A 19687-nucleotide genomic window follows, 5' to 3' on the forward strand; every position below is an offset into this window, starting at 1 on the left:
ATGGATTTATGTCTTTTTACATCAACTAAGGAACTTGCCCCTCAGACCATGTGGGGTCATCACAACAGAGACCCTAATCACAGGACAATAAAACAATCCTTATCTAAGAATTGTCCCATTATTTATGGACGTAACTGTTTACACCCATGGTAATTCTGCTTCATGTCACCTGGCTTATCCATGGTTTTTCCCTTTTTTTTTCTATACTATGTTGTGCATAAATATGTGATTCTTCAGAATATGTTTTAGTCTTTGCCTGATGAAGAGACCTATGTAGTCTCGAAAGCTTGCAATTTGTTACCATCTTTTCAGTTAGCCATTAAAAGGTATCAACCACTGAGGACTCTCAATTCTAAATATTTAACATCAAATAGGCAAATTTACCCTGCAAAATTGGTAACATGCTTTATTGTGTTTGTAGTTTTTAAGAAACAGAAAACGTGTTATCTTGCCTAATGTATCATGTTACTTTAAGAAAGATAAACTTATATTGCATTATGTAGAGACAGAAGGAGGTAGATTAGGGTTATATTTAGGTCTGTTTTGTAGAGTCATCAATAAAACACAGCTGGCTTGTAGCTCTGGGAGCTTGGAGCTGGAGGACTAGATCTTAACAAAGGCACATCTGTTCTGTCCGAGACCCCCAACATGACCCCATACATTGAGAGAGACAGATAATGTCAGAAACACAAGGACATCCTGGTGAGATCTCTGACTGCTCATCCTCTCATTGAAAATTTCACTCAAAAGACAAAGATCTGCAAAGCATGTCTCCAAAGCAGTGAGCCTCTGGGTTCTAAAACCAAACTAGGCGCCATAATGTGTCAACGTGTTCCCACAGTATATAGGGTGAAATGTGAGGGTTTTTTTTTTCAGAAAAGTAAATTAAACTCCATAATGCTTTAAAAGGGGTTATACACTACTCGAACAACCCCTTCTCACCTGTGGAGTTCTTCCTGCAATATTGGTGCCAGGTCACCAGGAGCTTGTGTTACATTGTTATGTCACATGCGCCCTTCAGCCAATCCGCGGCCGCTAATGGGTCGCTTCATTCTCACTTTGTTTGGTTGAAGTTTACATACGAAAGAGTGAGCTGCTGCTCTCTGACCACCTCCGAATGTCAGATGGTGCATTAGGTACACAATCTACAAAAGGCCGAATGATTAGGGTGATATAGTAGTACATGAGAAATACTGTAAGTATGCTCATAAACTAACAAGCAAGAATAAGGGTTCTTTACACCATACAACTTTATTCTAACACCTCAAACAATTGTAATCAGATCTCCCGATACTACACCGTGTTCCAAATTATTATGCAAATTGCATTTATGTGTCATAAAGATTTAATTGTTTTGTTTTTCAAATAAAGTCATGGATGGTATTGTGTCTCAGGGCTCAATGGATCACTGAAATCAATCTTAAACACATGTGATAATTAGTTTTCCAGGTAATTCTAATTAAAGGAAAACTACTTAAAAATGATGTTCCACATTATTAAGCAGGCCACAGGTTTCAAGCAATATGGGAAATAAAATGTATATCTCTGCTGCTAAAAAGCGTTAAATAGTGCAATGCCTTGGACAAGGTATGAAAATATTAGATATTTTACGAAAACTGAAGAGTGATCATCATACTGTGAAGAGATTTGTGACTGAAACAGAGCACAGACAGAGTTCATGCAGATAAAGGCATAATGTGGAAGGTTTCTGCCAGACAAATTCATTGGATTAAAGGGAACCTATCACCTGAATTTGGCGGGACCAGTTTTCGGTCATATGGGCGGAGTTTTCGGGTGTTTGATTCACCCTTTCCTTACCCGCTGGCTGCATGCTGGCCGCAATATTAGATTGAAGTTCATTCCCTGTCCTCCGTAGTACACGCCTGCGCAATGCTGCAACTTCCACAAATGAGCATTTTCAGTTCTTTAAAACATATCAACTGTTTAGAAATTTTACTGTGTCTAATAATTTGGAACAGTGCATTTAGAGTTTTTAGTCATTTTGGAGATTACGGTATACTGTTATCATTGGGAGGTTTCAATAAAATTCGATGTATACTCTAACGGGTGATGACTTTTATTAGACTGAGGTTCATTTGCACCGACCATTTAGGAAAATCTGAGAAAAATGTCATTTGCATAATAATTTGGAACATGGTGTAATTGCTTTATTCTTTTTTTAATTTACAGTAATCATTTATCATTGTCAGGCATGTTAATCTAGTCATTTAGTCTAGTCTTTGCAGCTTAGAAAAATAATTGCACATAATTAAGCTTTTTTGCGGTACTATCGTATGGGATCATAGAAATAAGATTGCAAATAGTACAGAATCATGGAGTGTAGAACAGAACAGGATTGTAGGTAATTCTGACCTACCAATACAGGGAAGCACATATTATAACATGTGAAAAATATATGAGATGTCAGAAAATGATCAATTGTTTGTTGTCCTGAACTGACAATATAAACCAAGCAGATAGCCTTGTAAGGAATATATCCATTATAAGGCTATGTGCACAAATTGAAGATTTCCTGCAGAACCGCAGAGTTTTTTTCCGCGGAGAAACGCTGCAGATCCGCAAGTGATTTATAGTACAATGTAAATCAATGGCAAAAAAATGCTGTGCTAATGGTGGGGAAAAATCTGCACGGAAAATGCAGCAGATTCAAAAAAGGACCATGTCAATTCTTTTGTGCAGATCTGCAGCGTTTCTGCAGGGGTAAAAACACATGAAATCCGCACAGAATCCACAGTACATCCGCAGAAAAACTGCACAAAATCCGCAAGAAAAAATGCATCAAATCTGCACCTGCGTTTTCTGCCAAGAGATGCAGAATCCGCACAGAAAATTCCAGAGGCAAATCTGCAACGTGTGCACGTACCCTAAAAATTTTCATTCAAATGTCCGTTTTTCACATACATGTTTGGTGTTTTTCACAGATAGAAAGCGTAGCCATTATAGTCTATGTTCATGTTGCTTTTTTTTGTCAGACTAAGTACTTTGCAAAAACTACCTAAAACAACAACATTCGTTTTTGTTCTGAATCATGGATCAAAAGCACCCAGAGAAACTTATGGGTCACTGAAAATAATGTACAGAACCTGGATGCCATCTAGGTTCTGTCCATGATTAAAGGGGTTGTCCCTTACTTGGACAGCACCTTCTTAATTACTATATTCCTGTTGCAACGAACTTAGCTCCAGGTATCCCGAGGCTCGCCTGACATGGTTATGTCACGGGAGCCCTGCAGCCAATTAGCGGTTGCTAATGGGCTGCAGCACTCACACTTCTCCCAGACGTCTGAGAGTCATCCGATCAATAGCGTCCGCTGACTTTTCTCGAGGGGTGCATAACAATGTGAGGCGAGCCTCGGGATCCCTGGAGCTGACATTTAGTATTGTGTAACAAAATAGGAAAAAAAAATTATTTTTATAAAGCATATGAGAAAATTACTAAAAAAAATCCTGTTAGTAAAAATGGACACACTGACCAAAACTCATAAAAATCTGAACATGACAGCCAATACGTCTTTTAACTGACCTGAGATATAAGAGACTAGCCTCCCCATACAGGTGACAATCCAGCATCTGTAGGTTGTGCACTATAGCTGACAACTTGCTGTATCAGCCACGATCAATGTTGGCACCGTACATATCTGTTTAACCCCTTAGATGCTGCTGTCAATAGTGACTACATCATTATAAATGGATAACAGAGTGTGGGGGCTTCCTCTTTATCCCAATTAGTGCCCTCCGATCATGATTGTGTGGTCCTGATGTTTGCGAAGGTAATTTACGACCAAATAGTGACCTAGAGTCTGACGGCTATAGTTATCTGTTCAGAAGTTAGAGACATTTAGGTGGTAAAAATACACATTTTCATTCCTATCATGTCACTTTTCATTAATTCCTGTAAAGCACCTGAAGGGTTAATAAACTACCTGACAGCAGTTTTCAATATGTCAGGGGGTGCTGTTTTTAAAATGGTATTACGTTTGGGGGTTTCCCAATATATGAGACCCCTAAAGTCACTTCAAACATGGATAGTTCCCTAAAAAATAAAGGTTGTAAATTTCCTTGAAAAAATGAAAATTTGCTGCTACATTTTTAAACCTCCTAAAATGCTAACAAAATGAAAGAACATTTTACAAATGGTGCTGATGTAAAGCAGACATATGGGAAATGTAATTTATTAATGGTTTGCTGTGGTATGACCATCTGGATTAAAGGGATAATCATTCAAACTTTGAAAATTGCAAATTTTTTAACATTTTTCTCACATTTTTGATATTTTTTATAAATAAACACAAAACATATTGACCTAAATTTACCATTATCATAAAGTATAAAAAACAATCTCAAAATCACTGGGATTTGTTGAAGCATTGCAGAGTTATTGCCACATAAAGTGACACTGGTCAGATTTCAAAAATTTGGCTCCGTCACTAAGGGGTTAAAATAGTTTTGTTTGTTTTTTGTGTACAAGAAGTATCATTGACATCTGAATGAGGCTTAAGGTAAGAGCATATAGAATTTCAAAAAAATTCAAATTTTTCGGGTAGAAACTGCTTCAGGAAATGTTCCTTCTTTGTGGAGGATTTTTTTGCTTTATGTAACAGTTTGGAAGAGTATTTGAAGCTTTTTGAGGGAATGAACACACTTACACTTTGGGCTCAGTGAAAAGTTGCAAAATATAAGCACAACTCAGAGTTGCACCTACATTTTTGCAACTTCTGGTGTCATCATCCCACTTCATGGGGTGCAGTTGGGGTGGAACGCCCCAGCTCGTTTAATTCATGACTCCCTGTGCTGTTCCCTATGCTAGAAATCACTGACTGTCTTAGTTTATACAGTAACTATGGGCCGAGGAACTCCCTTTAACCCCTTTCTGACATCGGACGTACTATCCCGTCCATGTGGGGTGGGCCCCTATGACCATGGACGGGATAGTACGTCCAGCGCGATCGGCGGCGCTCACGGGGGGAGCGCCGCCGATCGCGGCCGGGTGTCAGCTGTTTATCGCAGCTGACATCCGGCACTATGTGCCAGGAGCGGTCACGGACCGCCCCCGACACATTAACCCCCGGCACACCGCGATCAAAGATGATCGCGATGTGCCGGCGGTGCAGGGAAGCATCGCGCAGGGAGGGGGCTCCCTGCGGGCTTCCCTGAGACCCCCGGAGCAACGCGATGTGATCGCGTTGCTGCGAGGGTCTTACCTCCCTCCCTGCTCCCTCCAGCCTCGGATCCAAGATGGCCGTGGATCCGGGTCCTGCAGGGAGGGAGGTGGCTTCACAGAAGCCTGCTTAGAGCAGGCACTGTGAAGGCTGCAGCGCTGCATGTCAGATCAGTGATCTGACAGAGTGCTGTGCAAACTGTCAGATCACTGATCTGTGATGTCCCCCCCTGGGACAAAGTAAAAAAGTAAAAAAAAAAAATTCAAATGTGTAAAAAAAAATAAAAAAAAATATTCCAAAATAATGAAAAAAATATATATATATTATTCCCATAAATACATTTCTTTATCTAAATTAAAAAAAAAAAAACAATAAAAGTACACATATTTAGTGTACATAAAACGAGGCAAAAAACAACGCTTTATTATCATACCGCCGAACAAAAAGTGGAATAACACGCGATCAAAAAGACAGAAATAAATAACCATGGTACCGCTGAAAACGTCATCTTATCCCGCAAAAAACGAGCCGCCATACACCATCATCAGCAAAACAATAAAAAAGTTATAGTCCTGAGAATAAAGCGATGCCAAAATAATTATTTTTTCTATAAAATAGTTTTTATCGTATAAAAGCGCCAAAACATAAAAAAATGATATAAATGAGGTGTCGCTGTAATCGTACTGACCCGAAGAATAAAACTGCTTTATCAATTTTACCAAACGCGGAACGGTATAAACGCCTCCCCCAAAAGAAATTCATGAATAGCTGGTGTTTGGTCATTCTGCCTCACAAAAATCGGAATAAAAAGCGATCAAAAAATGTCACGTGCCCGAAAATGTTACCAATAAAAACATCAACTCGTCCCGCAAAAAACAAGACCTCATATGACTCTGTGGACCAAAATATAGAAAAATTATAGCTCTCAAAATGTGGTAACGCAAAAAATATTTTTTGCAATAAAAAGCGTCTTTCAGTGTGTGACGGCTGCCAATCATAAAAATCCGCTAAAAAACCCGCTATAAAAGTAAATCAAACCCCCTTTCATCACCCCCTTAGTTAGGGAAAAATTAAAAAAATGTATTTATTTCCATTTTCCCATTAGGGCTAGGGTTAGAGTTAGGGCTAGGGTTAGGGCTAGGGTTAGGGCTAGGGCTAGGGTTAGGGCTAGGGCTAGGGTTAGGGTTAGGGTTAGGGCTAGGGTTAGGGTTAGGGCTAGGGTTAGGGCTAGGGTTAGGGTTAGGGCTAGGGTTAGGGCTAGGGCTAAGGTTAGGGCTAGGGTTAGGGTTAGGGCTAGGGTTAGGGCTAGGGTTAGGATTAGGGTTAGGGCTAGGGTTAGGGCTAGGGCTACAGTTTGGGTTGGGGCTAAAGTTACAGTTAGGGTTTAGATTACATTTACGGTTGGGAATAGGGTTGGGATTAGGGTTAGGGGTGTGTCAGGGTTAGAGGTGTGGTTAGGGTTACTGTTGGGATTAGGGTTAGGGATGTGTTTGGATTAGGGTTTCAGTTATAATTGGGGGGTTTCCACTGTTTAGGCACATCAGGGGCTCTCCAAACGCGACATGGCGTCCGATCTCAATTCCAGCCAATTCTGCGTTGAAAAAGTAAAACAGTGCTTCTTCCCTTCCGAGCTCTCCCGTGTGCCCAAACAGGGGTTTACCCCAACATATGGGGTATCAGCGTACTGAGGACAAATAGGACAACAACTTTTGCGGTCCAATTTCTCCTGTTACCCTTGGTAAAATACAAAACTTGGGGCTAAAACATATTTTTTGTGGGAAAAAAAAGGATTTTTTATTTTCACGGCTCTGCGTTATAAACTGTAGTGAAACACTTGGGGGTTCAAAGTTCTCACAACACATCTAGATTAGTTCCCTGGGGGGTCTAGTTTCCAATATGGGGTCACTTGTGGGGGGTTTCTACTGTTTAGGTACATTAGGGGTTCTGCAAACGCAATGTGACCTCTGCAGACCATTCCATCTAAGTCTGCATTCCAAATGGCGCTCCTTCCCTTCCGAGCTCTGCCATGCGCTCAAACGGTGGTTTCCCCCAACATACGGGGTATCAGCGTACTCAGGACAAATTGGACAACAAATTGTGGGGTCGAATTTCTCCTCTTACCCTCGGGAAAATACAAAACTGGGGGCTAAAAATAATTTTGGGGGGAAAGATTTTTTTTTTTTAATTTTCACGGCTCTGCGTTACAAACTGTAGTGAAACACTTGGGGGTTCAAAGCTATCACAACACATCTAGATGAGTTCCTTAGGGGGTCTAGTTTCCAAAATGGTGTCATTTGTGGGAGGTTTCTACTGTTTAGGTACATTAGGGGCTCTGCAAATGCAATGTGACACCTGCAGACCATTCCATCTAAGTCCTCATTCCAAATGTAGCTCCTTCCCTTCCGAGCCCTCCCATGCGCCCAAACAGTGGTTCCCCCCCACATATGGGGTATCAGCGCACTCAGGACAAATTGGACAACAAATTGTGGGGTCGAATTTCTCCTGTTACCCTCGGGAAAATACAAAACTGGGGGCTAAAAAATAATTTTTGTGGGAAAAAATTTTTGTTTTATTTTTACGGCTCTCCATTATAAACTTCTGTGAAGCCCTTGGTGGGTCAAAGCGCTCAGCACACATCTAGATAAGTTCCTAAGGGGGTCTACTTTCCAAAATGGTGTCACTTGTGGGGGGTTTCTACTGTTTAGGTACATTAGGGGCTCTGCAAACGCAATGTGACACCTGCAGACCATTCCATCTAAGTCTGCATTCAAATGGCACTCCTTCCCTTCTGAGCCCTCCCATGTGCCCAAACAGTGGTTCCCCCCACATATGGTGTATCATCGCACTCAGGACAAATTGGGCAACAAATTTTGGGGTCCAATTTCTCCTGTTACCCTCAGGAAAATACAAAACTGGGGGCTAAAAAAATAATTTTTGTGGGAAAAAAAATTTTGTTTTATTTTTACGGCTCTGCATTATAAACTTCTGTGAAGCACTTGGTGGGTCAAAGTGCTCACCACACCTCTAGATAAGTTCCTTAGGGGGTCTACTTTCCAAAATGGTGTCATTTGTGGGGGGTTTCAATGTTTAGGCACATCAGTGGCTCTTCAAACGCAACATGGCGTCCCATCTCAATTCCTGTCAATTTTGCTTTGAAAAGTCAAACGGCGCTCCTTCCCTTCCGAGCTCTCCCATCCGCCCAAACAGTGGTTTACCCCCACATATGGGGTATCAGCGTACTCAGGACAAATTGTACAACAACTTTTGGGGTCCAATTTCTTCTCTTACCCTTGGGAAAATAAAACATTGGGGGCAAAAAGATAATTTTTGTGAAAAAATATGATTTTTTATTTTTACTGTTCTACATTATAAACTTCTGTGAAGCACTTGGTGGGTCAAAGTGCTCACCACACCTCTAGATAAGTTCCTTAGGGGGTCTACTTTCCAAAATGGTGTCACTTGTGGGGGGTTTCAATGTTTAGCCACATCAGGGGCTCTCCAAACGAAACATGGCGTCCCATCTCAATTCCAGTCAATTTTGCATTGAAAAGTCAAATGGCACTCCTTCGCTTCCGAGCTCTGCCATGCGCCCAAACAGTGGTTTACCCCCACATGTGGGGTATTGGCATACTCAGAACAAATTGTACAACAATGTTTGGGGTCCATTTTCTCCTGTTACCCTTGGTAAAATAAAAGAAATTGGAGCTGAATTAAATTTTTTGTGAAAAAAAGTTAAATGTTCATTTTTATTTAAACATTCAAAAAATTCCTGTGAAGCACCAGAAGGGTTAATAAACTTCTTGAATATGGTTTTGAGCACCTTGAGGGGTGTAGTTTTTAGAATGGTGTCACACTTGGGTATTTTCTATCATATAGACCCCTCAAAATGACTTCAAATGAGATGTGGTCCCTAAAATAAAATGGTGTTGTAGAAATGAGAAATTGCTGGTCAACTTTTAACCCTTATAACTCCCTAACAAAAAAAAATTTTGGTTCCAAAATTGTGCTGATGTAAAGTAGACATGTGGGAAATGTTACTTATTAAGTATTTTGTGTGACATATCTCTGTGATTTAATTGCATAAAAATTCAAAGTTGGAAAATTGCGAAATTTTCATAATTTTCGCCAAATTTCCGTTTTTTTCACAAATAAACGCAGGTACTATCAAAGAATTTTTACCATTGTCATGAAGTATAATATGTCACGAGAAAACAATGTCAGAATCACCAGGATCCATTGAAGCGTTCCAGAGTTATAACCTCATAAAGGGACAGTGGTCAGAATTGTAAAAATTGGCCCGGTCATTAACGTGCAAACCACCCTTGGGGGTAAAGGGGTTAAATTACGATTTTATTTTAAAGGGGTATACTCAATCATAATTTTTAAAATTGCTAAGTTCTTGTAAAAACAAGAACATTTTCAATTTATCCCTTGTAAAAAAAAGTCCTTTCTATGCTCATAAACAGAGATTTTTAATTCTATAGCTGTTGCTGGTTTCCTAGGCAAAGAACGCACTATGCTTCAGAGCCAGCATGCACTGCTCTGGCTGGATCGCTGGCTCGCAGAGCCTGCCAGTAACTTATCTCTAGGAACAACAAAAGTAAAGGCCATTGAAATTTTAAGATGAGGCCCCCAGTTGAGAGGTCCCTATATACATTAAACTTTCGGATGATCCCGCCAATATCAGTGGGACTTTAGTCTATTGTGTTTAACATAGGAATGGTTCTATGCAGAGGCGTAGCTAGAGCTTTTGCCGCCCGGGGCTGGTCCCGAGCTTGGCGCCCCCCCCCCCCCCCCCCCCCCCGCAGGAATAAGACCTCAGATGTAGAACTTTAATTGTTTCGCCGGTGAATGTTACCATCACATGATCGGGACTGCAAAAATAACCAAGTTCTGCTTACCTGACCGCGCTCCTGCTCTCTCCATGCAGCTGAAACGTGCACTCGCCGGCGACTGACAATGATGTCAGACGCCGGCGACATGCACACTGGGACTGACGTCAGCTGCCAGCCTCAGATTGGCTGGCGGCTGTTAACTATTGACGTGCGGGCGCGGGCCCACACGTCAATAGCGTTAAACAGCTGCAGCGCCGGCCGCAGCCCGGTGACCCACCCCCAGGGCCGGCTCCAGGTTTTTGAGGGCCCCGGGCAAAAGAGTCTCAGTGGGTCCCCCCCCCCCCCCTTTAACACATACCACGATTCATGATGCCCAGATACGGCAGAGAAATCTAGGTATAGTCCAATGCCAGATTTCACTTCTTATATGAGTGACAGCTATTGTAAATTCTACAGTGTATATATACAGGACAGGAGGAGTGGTACTGTGCAGTGTATACATACAGGAGGAGTGGTACTGTGCAGTGTATATATACAGGAGGAGTGGTACTGTGCAGTGTATATATACAGGAGGAGTGGTACTGTGCAGTGTATATATACAGGAGGAGTGGTACTGTGCAGTGTATATATACAGGAGGAGTGGTACTGTGCAGTGTATATATACAGGAGGAGTGGTACTGTGCAGTGTATATATACAGGAGGAGTGGTACTGTGCAGTGTATATATACAGGAGGAGTGGTACTGTGCGGTGTATATATACAGGAGGAGTGGTACTGTGCGGTGTATATATACAGGAGGAGTGGTACTGTGCAGTGTATATATACAGGAGGAGTGGTACTGTGCGGTGTATATATACAGGAGGAGTGGTACTGTGCAATGTATATATACAGGACAGGAGGAGTGGTACTGTGCGGTGTATATATACAGGAGGAGTGGTACTGTGCAGTGTATATATACAGGAGGAGTGGTACTGTGCGGTGTATATATACAGGAGGAGTGGTACTGTGCGGTGTATATATACAGGAGGAGTGGTACTGTGCAGTGTATATATACAGGAGGAGTGGTACTGTGCGGTGTATATATACAGGAGGAGTGGTACTGTGCAATGTATATATACAGGACAGGAGGAGTGGTACTGTGCGGTGTATATATACAGGAGGAGTGGTACTGTGCGGTGTATATATACAGGAGGAGTGGTACTGTGCAGTGTGTATATACAGGAGGAGTGGTACTGTGCAGTGTATATATACAGGAGGAGTGGTACTGTGCAGTGTATATATACAGGAGGAGTGGTACTGTGCGGTGTATATATACAGGAGGAGTGGTACTGTGCAGTGTATATATACAGGAGGAGTGGTACTGTGCGGTGTATATATACAGGAGGAGTGGTACTGTGCAGTGTGTATATACAGGAGGAGTGGTACTGTGCAGTGTATATATACAGGAGGAGTGGTACTGTGCAGTGTATATATACAGGAGGAGTGGTACTGTGCGGTGTATATATACAGGAGGAGTGGTACTGTGCAGTGTATATATACAGGGCAGTGGTACGGTGCAGTGTATATATACAGGGGAGTGATGGTACTGTGCAGTGTATATATACAGGGGCAGTGGTACTGTGCATTGTATATATACAGGGCAGTGGTACGGTGCAGTGTATATATACAGGGGCAGTGGTACTGTGCATTGTATATATACAGGGCAGTGGTACGGTGCAGTGTATATATACAGGGGCAGTGGTACTGTGCATTGTATATATACAGGGCAGTGGTACGGTGCAGTGTATATATACAGGGGAGTGATGGTACGGTGCAGTGTATATATACAGGGGCAGTGGTACTGTGCATTGTATATATACAGGGCAGTGGTACGGTGCAGTGTATATATACAGGGCAGTGGTACTGTGCATTGTATATATACAGGGCAGTGGTACTGTGCATTGTATATATACAGGGCAGTGGTACTGTGCATTGTATATATACAGGGCAGTGGTACGGTGCAGTGTATATATACAGGGCAGTGGTACGGTGCAGTGTATATATACAGGGCAGTGGTACGGTGCAGTGTATATATACAGGGGAGTGATGGTACTGTGCAGTGTATATATTTCAGCAGCCGCCCAGCCCAGGCCCCCAGCACTTGTCCTGTATATATATTATATATACTGTCATGCAGGCTGTATAGATACAGTATATACATATACAGGACAGGTGCTGGGGACCTGGGCGGCTGCTGAAGTATATAATATACAGTATATCAGCTGTGGCCGCCCCAGGTCACCCAGACTGTCAGAATACAGGGATACATCGCACTCACTCAGGGCGGCAAGGCTTGCCAAGGAGTTCCTCCAGAATCTGCCTGTCCTGATGTAAGTTCAGCAGTCAGCGAGGGGCGGGCGGAGGAGCAGAGCAGGAGAACTCTCCGCCCACAAAACAATGTCACGCTGGCTGCCTTGTTAACCCCGATGTGCCCTGCACTGCCTGGCCCTGCACTGACTGAAGAGATGCTTGTGCCAGCAGGGCTAGATGCCCGCCCCCCGCATTGTGCCGCCCGGGGCGGCCCGCCCCCCCCGCACCCCCCTTCCTACGCCACTGGTTCTATGGTTACAAGGAAAGAGCAGTTTATCAGGCCATGCTGAGATACTATATGTGTACCAAAGTCCCCACTGTAAGCTCCAGGTAGTGAAGGAGAAGAGTGCTATTCCTGTAGTGGAGAGTGTTCCAGAACCACGGATAGATGTATTCCGAGCCAACGTCTGCCAGCTGGTGAACAGGTGGTTGGAGACACCAGGAGGGGTGTTTATTAAGAGGGCCCAAGACTGGTGGGAGACAGGACTCAGAGTCAAGGAGGGAACTGCCTGGAGAAGACAGTTGTAAGATACTCGCAGAGTGTGTGAGAGTTTGGAATCAGAAGAGATCACCAGGGAGTAAGAACAATGGGTTTGAGCTTGGGCCTCTCAGACACAGAGTGTGTGGGAGCTGCAACAGAGGTGGTGCGCAAGGCTAGGCACACCAAAGATGCAAAGCGTATGAAAAACAGTATTTCTGAGCACTGAGATTTTAAATCTTTATCTTATGTTGCCTCCATATTGGAATACTGGTAAATAATTTCAGTAATTTTTAAGAATCTGGGGTTTAACATCTGTTTTTGCCTGTGACCTATTCTACTGTCTTCCCTAGACAATGACCTCTGTACAGATCACAGGGAATGCCAACCTCTGCACAGATCACAGAGCATGCCAACCTCTGCACAGATCACAGAGTATGCCAACCTCTGCACAGATCACAGAGCATGCCAACCTCTACACAGATCACAAAGCATGCTAACCTCTGCACAGATCACAGAGCATGACAACCTCTGCACAGATCACAGAGCATGCCAACCTCTGCACAGATCACAGAGCATGCCAACCTCCGCACAGATCACAGAGCATGCCAACCTCTGCACAGATCATAGAGCATGATAACCTCTGCACAGATCACAGAGCATGTCAACCTCCGCACAGATCAAGCCAACCTCTGCACAGATCACAGAGCATGCCTAAAATACTCTACTATAGGAGTCAGTTATCACCTGCATATCAAGACAAATGTTGTCTATTGTCCTATTGTTGTCTTTAAATCCAATTCCATTGAATACAAGAAAAATAGTGATGCCGTCAAAATAACAATCATGATCTCATGAACAAGAACTTAGGCAACCCCTATAAATTAGCCAAAAATCAGATTAAATCCATCAATATTCACAGGCAGACTAAAGTAAATTGGTGCCTTTGACTACACTCCAAAGGCACATATAAATGAAATGTTCTCAGTCTCACTGCTGCATAAGGAGTCTGACAAAAGCATATCCCCCTTTTCCCATACTTACACACTCAACTAAGCCTTAGGCCAATAACTATCTCATATGTATGGTCACCTTAAGGCTATGTTCACATGTCCTGTAATGATCCGTTAGAACGGATCCAGCAGAAAGCCTTTTCTTGCTGACAATGGATGGCAAGAAAAGAATGCTACAATTCCATAGGATTGGGAAATCTAGAATTCATCTTTGTCATAAACATGGTATGAAGTGTCTTAAATATAGGAGACTTGATGGAACAACAAGCAAGGGTTTCTAACTTTGTGGCTATAAAAGCTAAATAATGCATAAGTATTTCCCTAAGAACATGATTAATGGACTACTAGGCCAAATTTAGGATAGTCATAATTATGCCATAAAGTACTTTCTTTTGAAGATTGGACACTTTATAGACATTAGCAAATCACTGACTTAAAATTCCATCCCTACAAGATGAGTTACCGAGTACATGTCCCCAATCACACTGCTTGTGATTCATGTCAGCGTATCTAATTGAGAACAGTAGAAAATTCATCAGCAGACAATGCGCATTCAGCAGGACGCACAGCATTTTTTCCGGGATTTCTCAATAGTTGGGCCATCTGCTGCTGATGGTTCTTGCAGCATTCACAAGGCAAAATTCAAGGCTCAGCTGTGAAATGTCTAACATTTCTGGTGAGATCGGTTTGCTGATTGTTGATCGTTTACAACTCTACAGTAATCCATGTCTACTTTGTAATGTGTCATCTGCAACCAATAACCAAACAACCGCCATGCAGATGGTGCTGCAGTGTTTCTAATGTACTCAGTTTGTTTTTCCCCATATTGTCTGGCTTGCATTCTGTTTTAACAAGTTATTTTGTCACTGAGACTATTCTAGAAACAGCATCATTGGATGTGCAAGATGTGTGACTTTTACCAATGACCTACACATGAATGGTGCTACAAGCTTGCAGTTCAGATCAGCTAATTTTTGTAGGTTTCTGTAGCTTGACATATTTGAAAAGGAAATAATATTGAAGAAAGAGGCCCTAGAAGTGTGTGCATTGCCCGTATTTCTCTTGCCCTACCACATAGGCACTTATGCTAATCATAGACAAGTCAATAAACACCTGCATCGTAACCCCACGACCTGACTGCTGGGTCTTTGTACCCTATGCCTACGAGGCCATTAGCTCAGGTTTGGTGACTCAGTGATTGGGCCAGTTGTTGCACCATGAGCACAGTCTGGGTTTCAATGTTTCAGGTGTGTGAATGTGTGCTTAGCTATTGCTGCTGCTTATCTACAGTAGAAACAAAAGCATCTGGCATGCCAAAGTCCAACATGTCAGAGCCATCTACCTCCCTAACACAGGTACAAAGCTTGGAAGGGCGAGTGGATTCCTGTGAGAGAGGAAACAAGTCACTGTACACAGGGCCAGGACAATGAAATGACCGAGAGGGCCAGTTACAGAACTGCCCCAACATCAGCCATCAGGGAAAATCGAGACACCAAACACATTAGAAGATGGTCTGGTCCTGATAAAATCTGCAGGGCTAGATGATTAAGTATGTACCGTTCAATGTGAATATTGAAATCTCCACTGATGTCCTGACAAAGTAATCAAGCCACCGGATGGAGGTATTTTTTACGTTCCAATCAATCATTTAAGTTTACAAGAGTTGCTTACTATTTTATATAACCAAGTATAACAATTGTAAAACTAACACAACTTAGCAGACTTTGAAAGGAAGCCGTCAGGCCCCTGGACTCCTGTATATGGCCTCAATGACCGTTTAGAGCCTTATTCCGTTGGTCCAGTGATGTTTTTATTGTTCTGTACAAATGTGCATATTTCAGCACTTGTAGTCATTCACACACGGATCATTAGTATCCAGCAAGGTGCTCTATATAACTTCATATTCCTGGAATGCAGTATGTGCAGATCCACCAAACAATAAAAACATCACTGGACTAATGGAATAGAGCTCTAATTAGAGCGTTGGTGACCTGAGAGGTTCCTAAAGTGCCAATATTGAATGGAAAGTGTATGGTGGCAGTACCGGACCCTGGAGATCTCGGGGCTTTGGAGCATGATTAGATATACAGTATATGAGTTTATATTTTATGACAAAGTAAAATGCAGTAGATTGAAAGAAATCTCACACATGACAACAATACCAAGAGGGTAGTTATTAGCAATTATTGGCCACTCATTGATACCGACTTCATTTTAATGCCTGAAGTCACATTTGTGCTACTAATTCTGACAAACTGGACTATATCTGGTGGCATAAGTAGGGCACCATGGTTCAGCCTTCTGTTGTCCTCCTCAACCAATGCCTCTACAATTCTGCATCAGTCACATGTATTGAACAAATATTTGGATCCCGTGATCTGGAATGTAGAGCTGCTGGTTTAACACCAGATTACTTCCCACAAGCGGGAGGGAAGTGCACCAGGCACCTGTCAGAGAAGCACCTGCCCCACTAACACATGCAGACTCCACATTACTCACCTGTATCTAGACGGAACTGGTTCATTGACAATAGATCCAGGATGTTAGGGGTCAGGCTACCATCAGCTTCCCCCAGGTTCACAGAGGAGGCCTTAGGGTTTTCCCTGATCACCTGCTCTATGTGACGAGTCACCTGTGGGCTGTAAGGCTTCCACAGGGAATCTTTGTCCTGCCATTCCCACACCAGCACTGCTCCCCTGTCCAGCATCATTTCTGTTCCACTGCTCCTTTTTTAAAGATCTGGTTCTGACCCCAGGAAGGTCACAGATGAGGATACTTTTTTTTTGCAATTTACTTTTCCTTCTTTGTAATCATATTCTGACAACTCGGAGCCCAAGTGAAGGACAGTTGTCCTCCATAGTGAGAAATGTCACTCTTCCGTCTTCTAGACAGGTCTCAGTTGTCACCAGTCTTCGCGGATGATTTTCATATCCTAGAATATAATCACTTTTCCAGATCACTTTCCTCTCTTTCGGTCCTGTTCACACTTAGCACTTGTCTCATCACTTTTCTCACCTTCTGTTCACCCTCCCTCTCTGAAGCACCCTCTCACAGCCTTGTGCCCATTCCTAGTAACAGTCCCTAAAGCTGTGTGTCCCTTGCAATGGGTGTGGGGCGGAATCTCCAAGGAAAGAGGGAGGAGGGGGATGAGAGGAGAGCTGAGGGGGTTGTTCAGCTTTCTTACAAAACACTTCTCAGTACCCTCCTCCTCCTCCTCTCCCTTGGGACTAATCTTTCAGGCATATGGGTTCCTTTGTGGGCAATTAATGATCACCCCACCCCACCCACTCTCAGTTTTTGGCCCATTCACCTAACTCTCATCTGTCCCCAGAACCATGCCTCTAGTTTCCTTATTTCTTCTGGAGTTCTAGCTTGTTTGCTGCAGGTTGACAGTTTCCTACATGCAGCTTTTCACACCCCTCTTGCACTTTGCCTCCTGTTCCACATGCTCTCTCCTTTCTTTTTCTGTTCTCCCTCCCCCTCTCCATTCAGTTTTCAGAGGCATTGAAAAGAGAGATGCAAATCCTTAATGAGCTAGTGTGCTGTCTGACCTGCTATTCTGAGCTGGGATCCCAGGCTAGCTTTATAATAGCCTCACTAGCCCCCTCATGTCTCCTGCCTCCCTCGTTTAGTGATTGTCATTATTCCCAGTCAGCCTGAAAAATGCATCCCTTATTACAAAAACCATGGGAAAGAAGCACAGTTCACTTGGATGGCTTTCATCTGAAACTATGCAAGCTTCAATAAATAGGGATTGTTGCAGAGAAGACAAACAATATATCATAGTGTCTGCACAGTCTCAGGGTCTCAGACCTTAACGTGGTGGTGAGGGGTGACATCAGAATATTTAGGAAGGTACTCATGAATTGGTCTTTCTTCCATAAATATTGCAGACCTCAACAATGGATATGTTACAAAAATATAAAAAGTGTCTAGTGATGTAACTAGAGACCAGTGGGTCCTGCTGCAAGATTTGAACCTGTCACCGTGTTTTTGTCAAATTGTACCATTCATTTTCTCCTATAATCCCTTTTTATAATTAACCCCTTAGTGACAGAGCCAATTTGGTACTTAATGACCGAGCCAATTTTTGCAATTCTGACCACTGTCACTTTATGAGGTTATAACTCTGGAACGCTTCAACGGATCCCGCTGATTCTGAGACATATTTTTTCGTGACATATTTTACTTCATGTTAGTGGTAACATTTCTTCGATATTACTTGCGATTATTTATGAAAAAAACGGAAATATGTCGAAAATTTTTAAAATTTTGCAATTTTCAAACTTTGTATTTTTATGCCCTTAAATCAGAGAGATATGTCATGAAAAATAGTTAATAAATAACATTTCCCACATGTCTACTTTACATCAGCCCAATTTTGGAAGCAAATTTTTTTTTTGTTAGGGAGTTATAAGGGTTAAAAGTTGGCCAGCAATTTCTCATTTTTACAACACCATTTTTTTTTAGGGACCACATCACATTTGAAGTCATTTTGAGGGGTCTATATGATAGAAAATAATGAAGTGTGACACCATTCTAAAAACTACACCCAACAAGGTTCTCAAAACCACATTCAAGAAGTTTATTAACCCTTTACGTGCTTCACAGGAACTGAAACAATGTGGAAGGAAAAAATGAACATTTAACTTTTTTTTGCAAACATCTTAATTCAGAACCATTTTTTTATTTTCACAAGTGTAAAAACAGAAATGTAACCATAAATTTTGTTATGCAATTTCTCCTGAATACGCCAATACCCCATATGTGGGGGTAAACCACTTTTTCGGCGCACCGCAGAACTTAGAAGTGAAGGAGCGCCGTTTGACTTTTTCAATGCAGAATTGGCTGGAATTGTCACGTTTAGAGAGCCCCTTATGTGCCTAAACAGTGGAAACCCCCCACAAGTGACACCATTTTGGAAACTAGACCCCTAGAGCCGTGAAAATAAAAAAATCGCTTTTGTTTACACAAAAATGATCTTTTCGCCCACAAATTCTTATTTTCACAAGGGTAACAGGAGAAATTAGACCACAAAAGTTGTTGTGCGATTTCTCCTGAATACGTCGATACCCCATATGTGAGGGTAAACCACTGTTTGGGCGCACCGCAGAGCTTGGAAGTCAAGGAGCGCCGTTTTACTTTCTCAATGTAGAATTGGCTGGAATTGAGATTGGACGCCATGTCGCGTTTGGAGAGCCCCTGATGTGCCTAAACAGTAGAAACCCCCCACAAGTGACCACATTTTGGAAACTAGACCCCTTAAGGAACTTATCTAGATGTGTGGTGAGCACTTTGAACCCCCATGTGCTTCACAGAAGTTTATAATGTAGAGCCGTGAAAAAAAAAATTGCATTTTTTCTACAAAAATTATCTTTTTGCCCACAAATTTTTATTTTCACAAGGGTAACAGGAGAAATTAGACCACTAAAGTTGTTGTGCAATTTCTCCTGAGTACGTCGATACCCAATATGTGGGGGTAAACCACTGTTAGGGCGCACCGCAGAGCTTGGAAGAGAAGGAGTGCCGTTTTACTTTTTCAATGTAGAATTGGCTGGAATTGAGATTGGACGCCATGTCGCGTTTGGAGAGCCCCTGATGTGCCTTAACAGTGGAAACCCCCCACAAATGACACCATTTTGAAAACTAGACGCCTTAAGGAGCTTATCTAGATGTGTGGTGAGCACTTTCAACCCCATGTGCTTCACAGAAGTTTATAACGTAGAGCCATGAAAAAAAAAAATCGCATTTTTTCTACAAAAATGATCTTTTTGCCCACAAATTTTTATTTTCACAAGGGTAACAGGAGAAATTAGACCACTAAAGTTGTTGTG

The 19687-nt window shown here is 42.3% G+C and overlaps 1 protein-coding gene across 1 annotated transcript in view; it reads right to left on the reverse strand.

Moving 5' to 3' along the window:
- LOC138665467 (E3 ubiquitin-protein ligase DTX4-like) overlaps positions 1 to 16948 on the reverse strand; it is a 112112-nt gene extending 95164 nt beyond the window's left edge. Inside the window, exon 1 of the mRNA XM_069752980.1 lies at positions 16353 to 16948. Coding sequence (XP_069609081.1) covers positions 16353 to 16563 — 211 coding nt within the window. The 5' untranslated portion in view covers positions 16564 to 16948. The remainder of the gene's footprint in view (positions 1 to 16352) is intronic.
- Positions 16949 to 19687: the final 2739 nt, after the last annotated feature.

Source organism: Ranitomeya imitator, chromosome 2 (genome assembly GCF_032444005.1).
Source record: "Ranitomeya imitator isolate aRanImi1 chromosome 2, aRanImi1.pri, whole genome shotgun sequence".
NCBI classification, from domain to species: domain Eukaryota; kingdom Metazoa; phylum Chordata; class Amphibia; order Anura; family Dendrobatidae; genus Ranitomeya; species Ranitomeya imitator.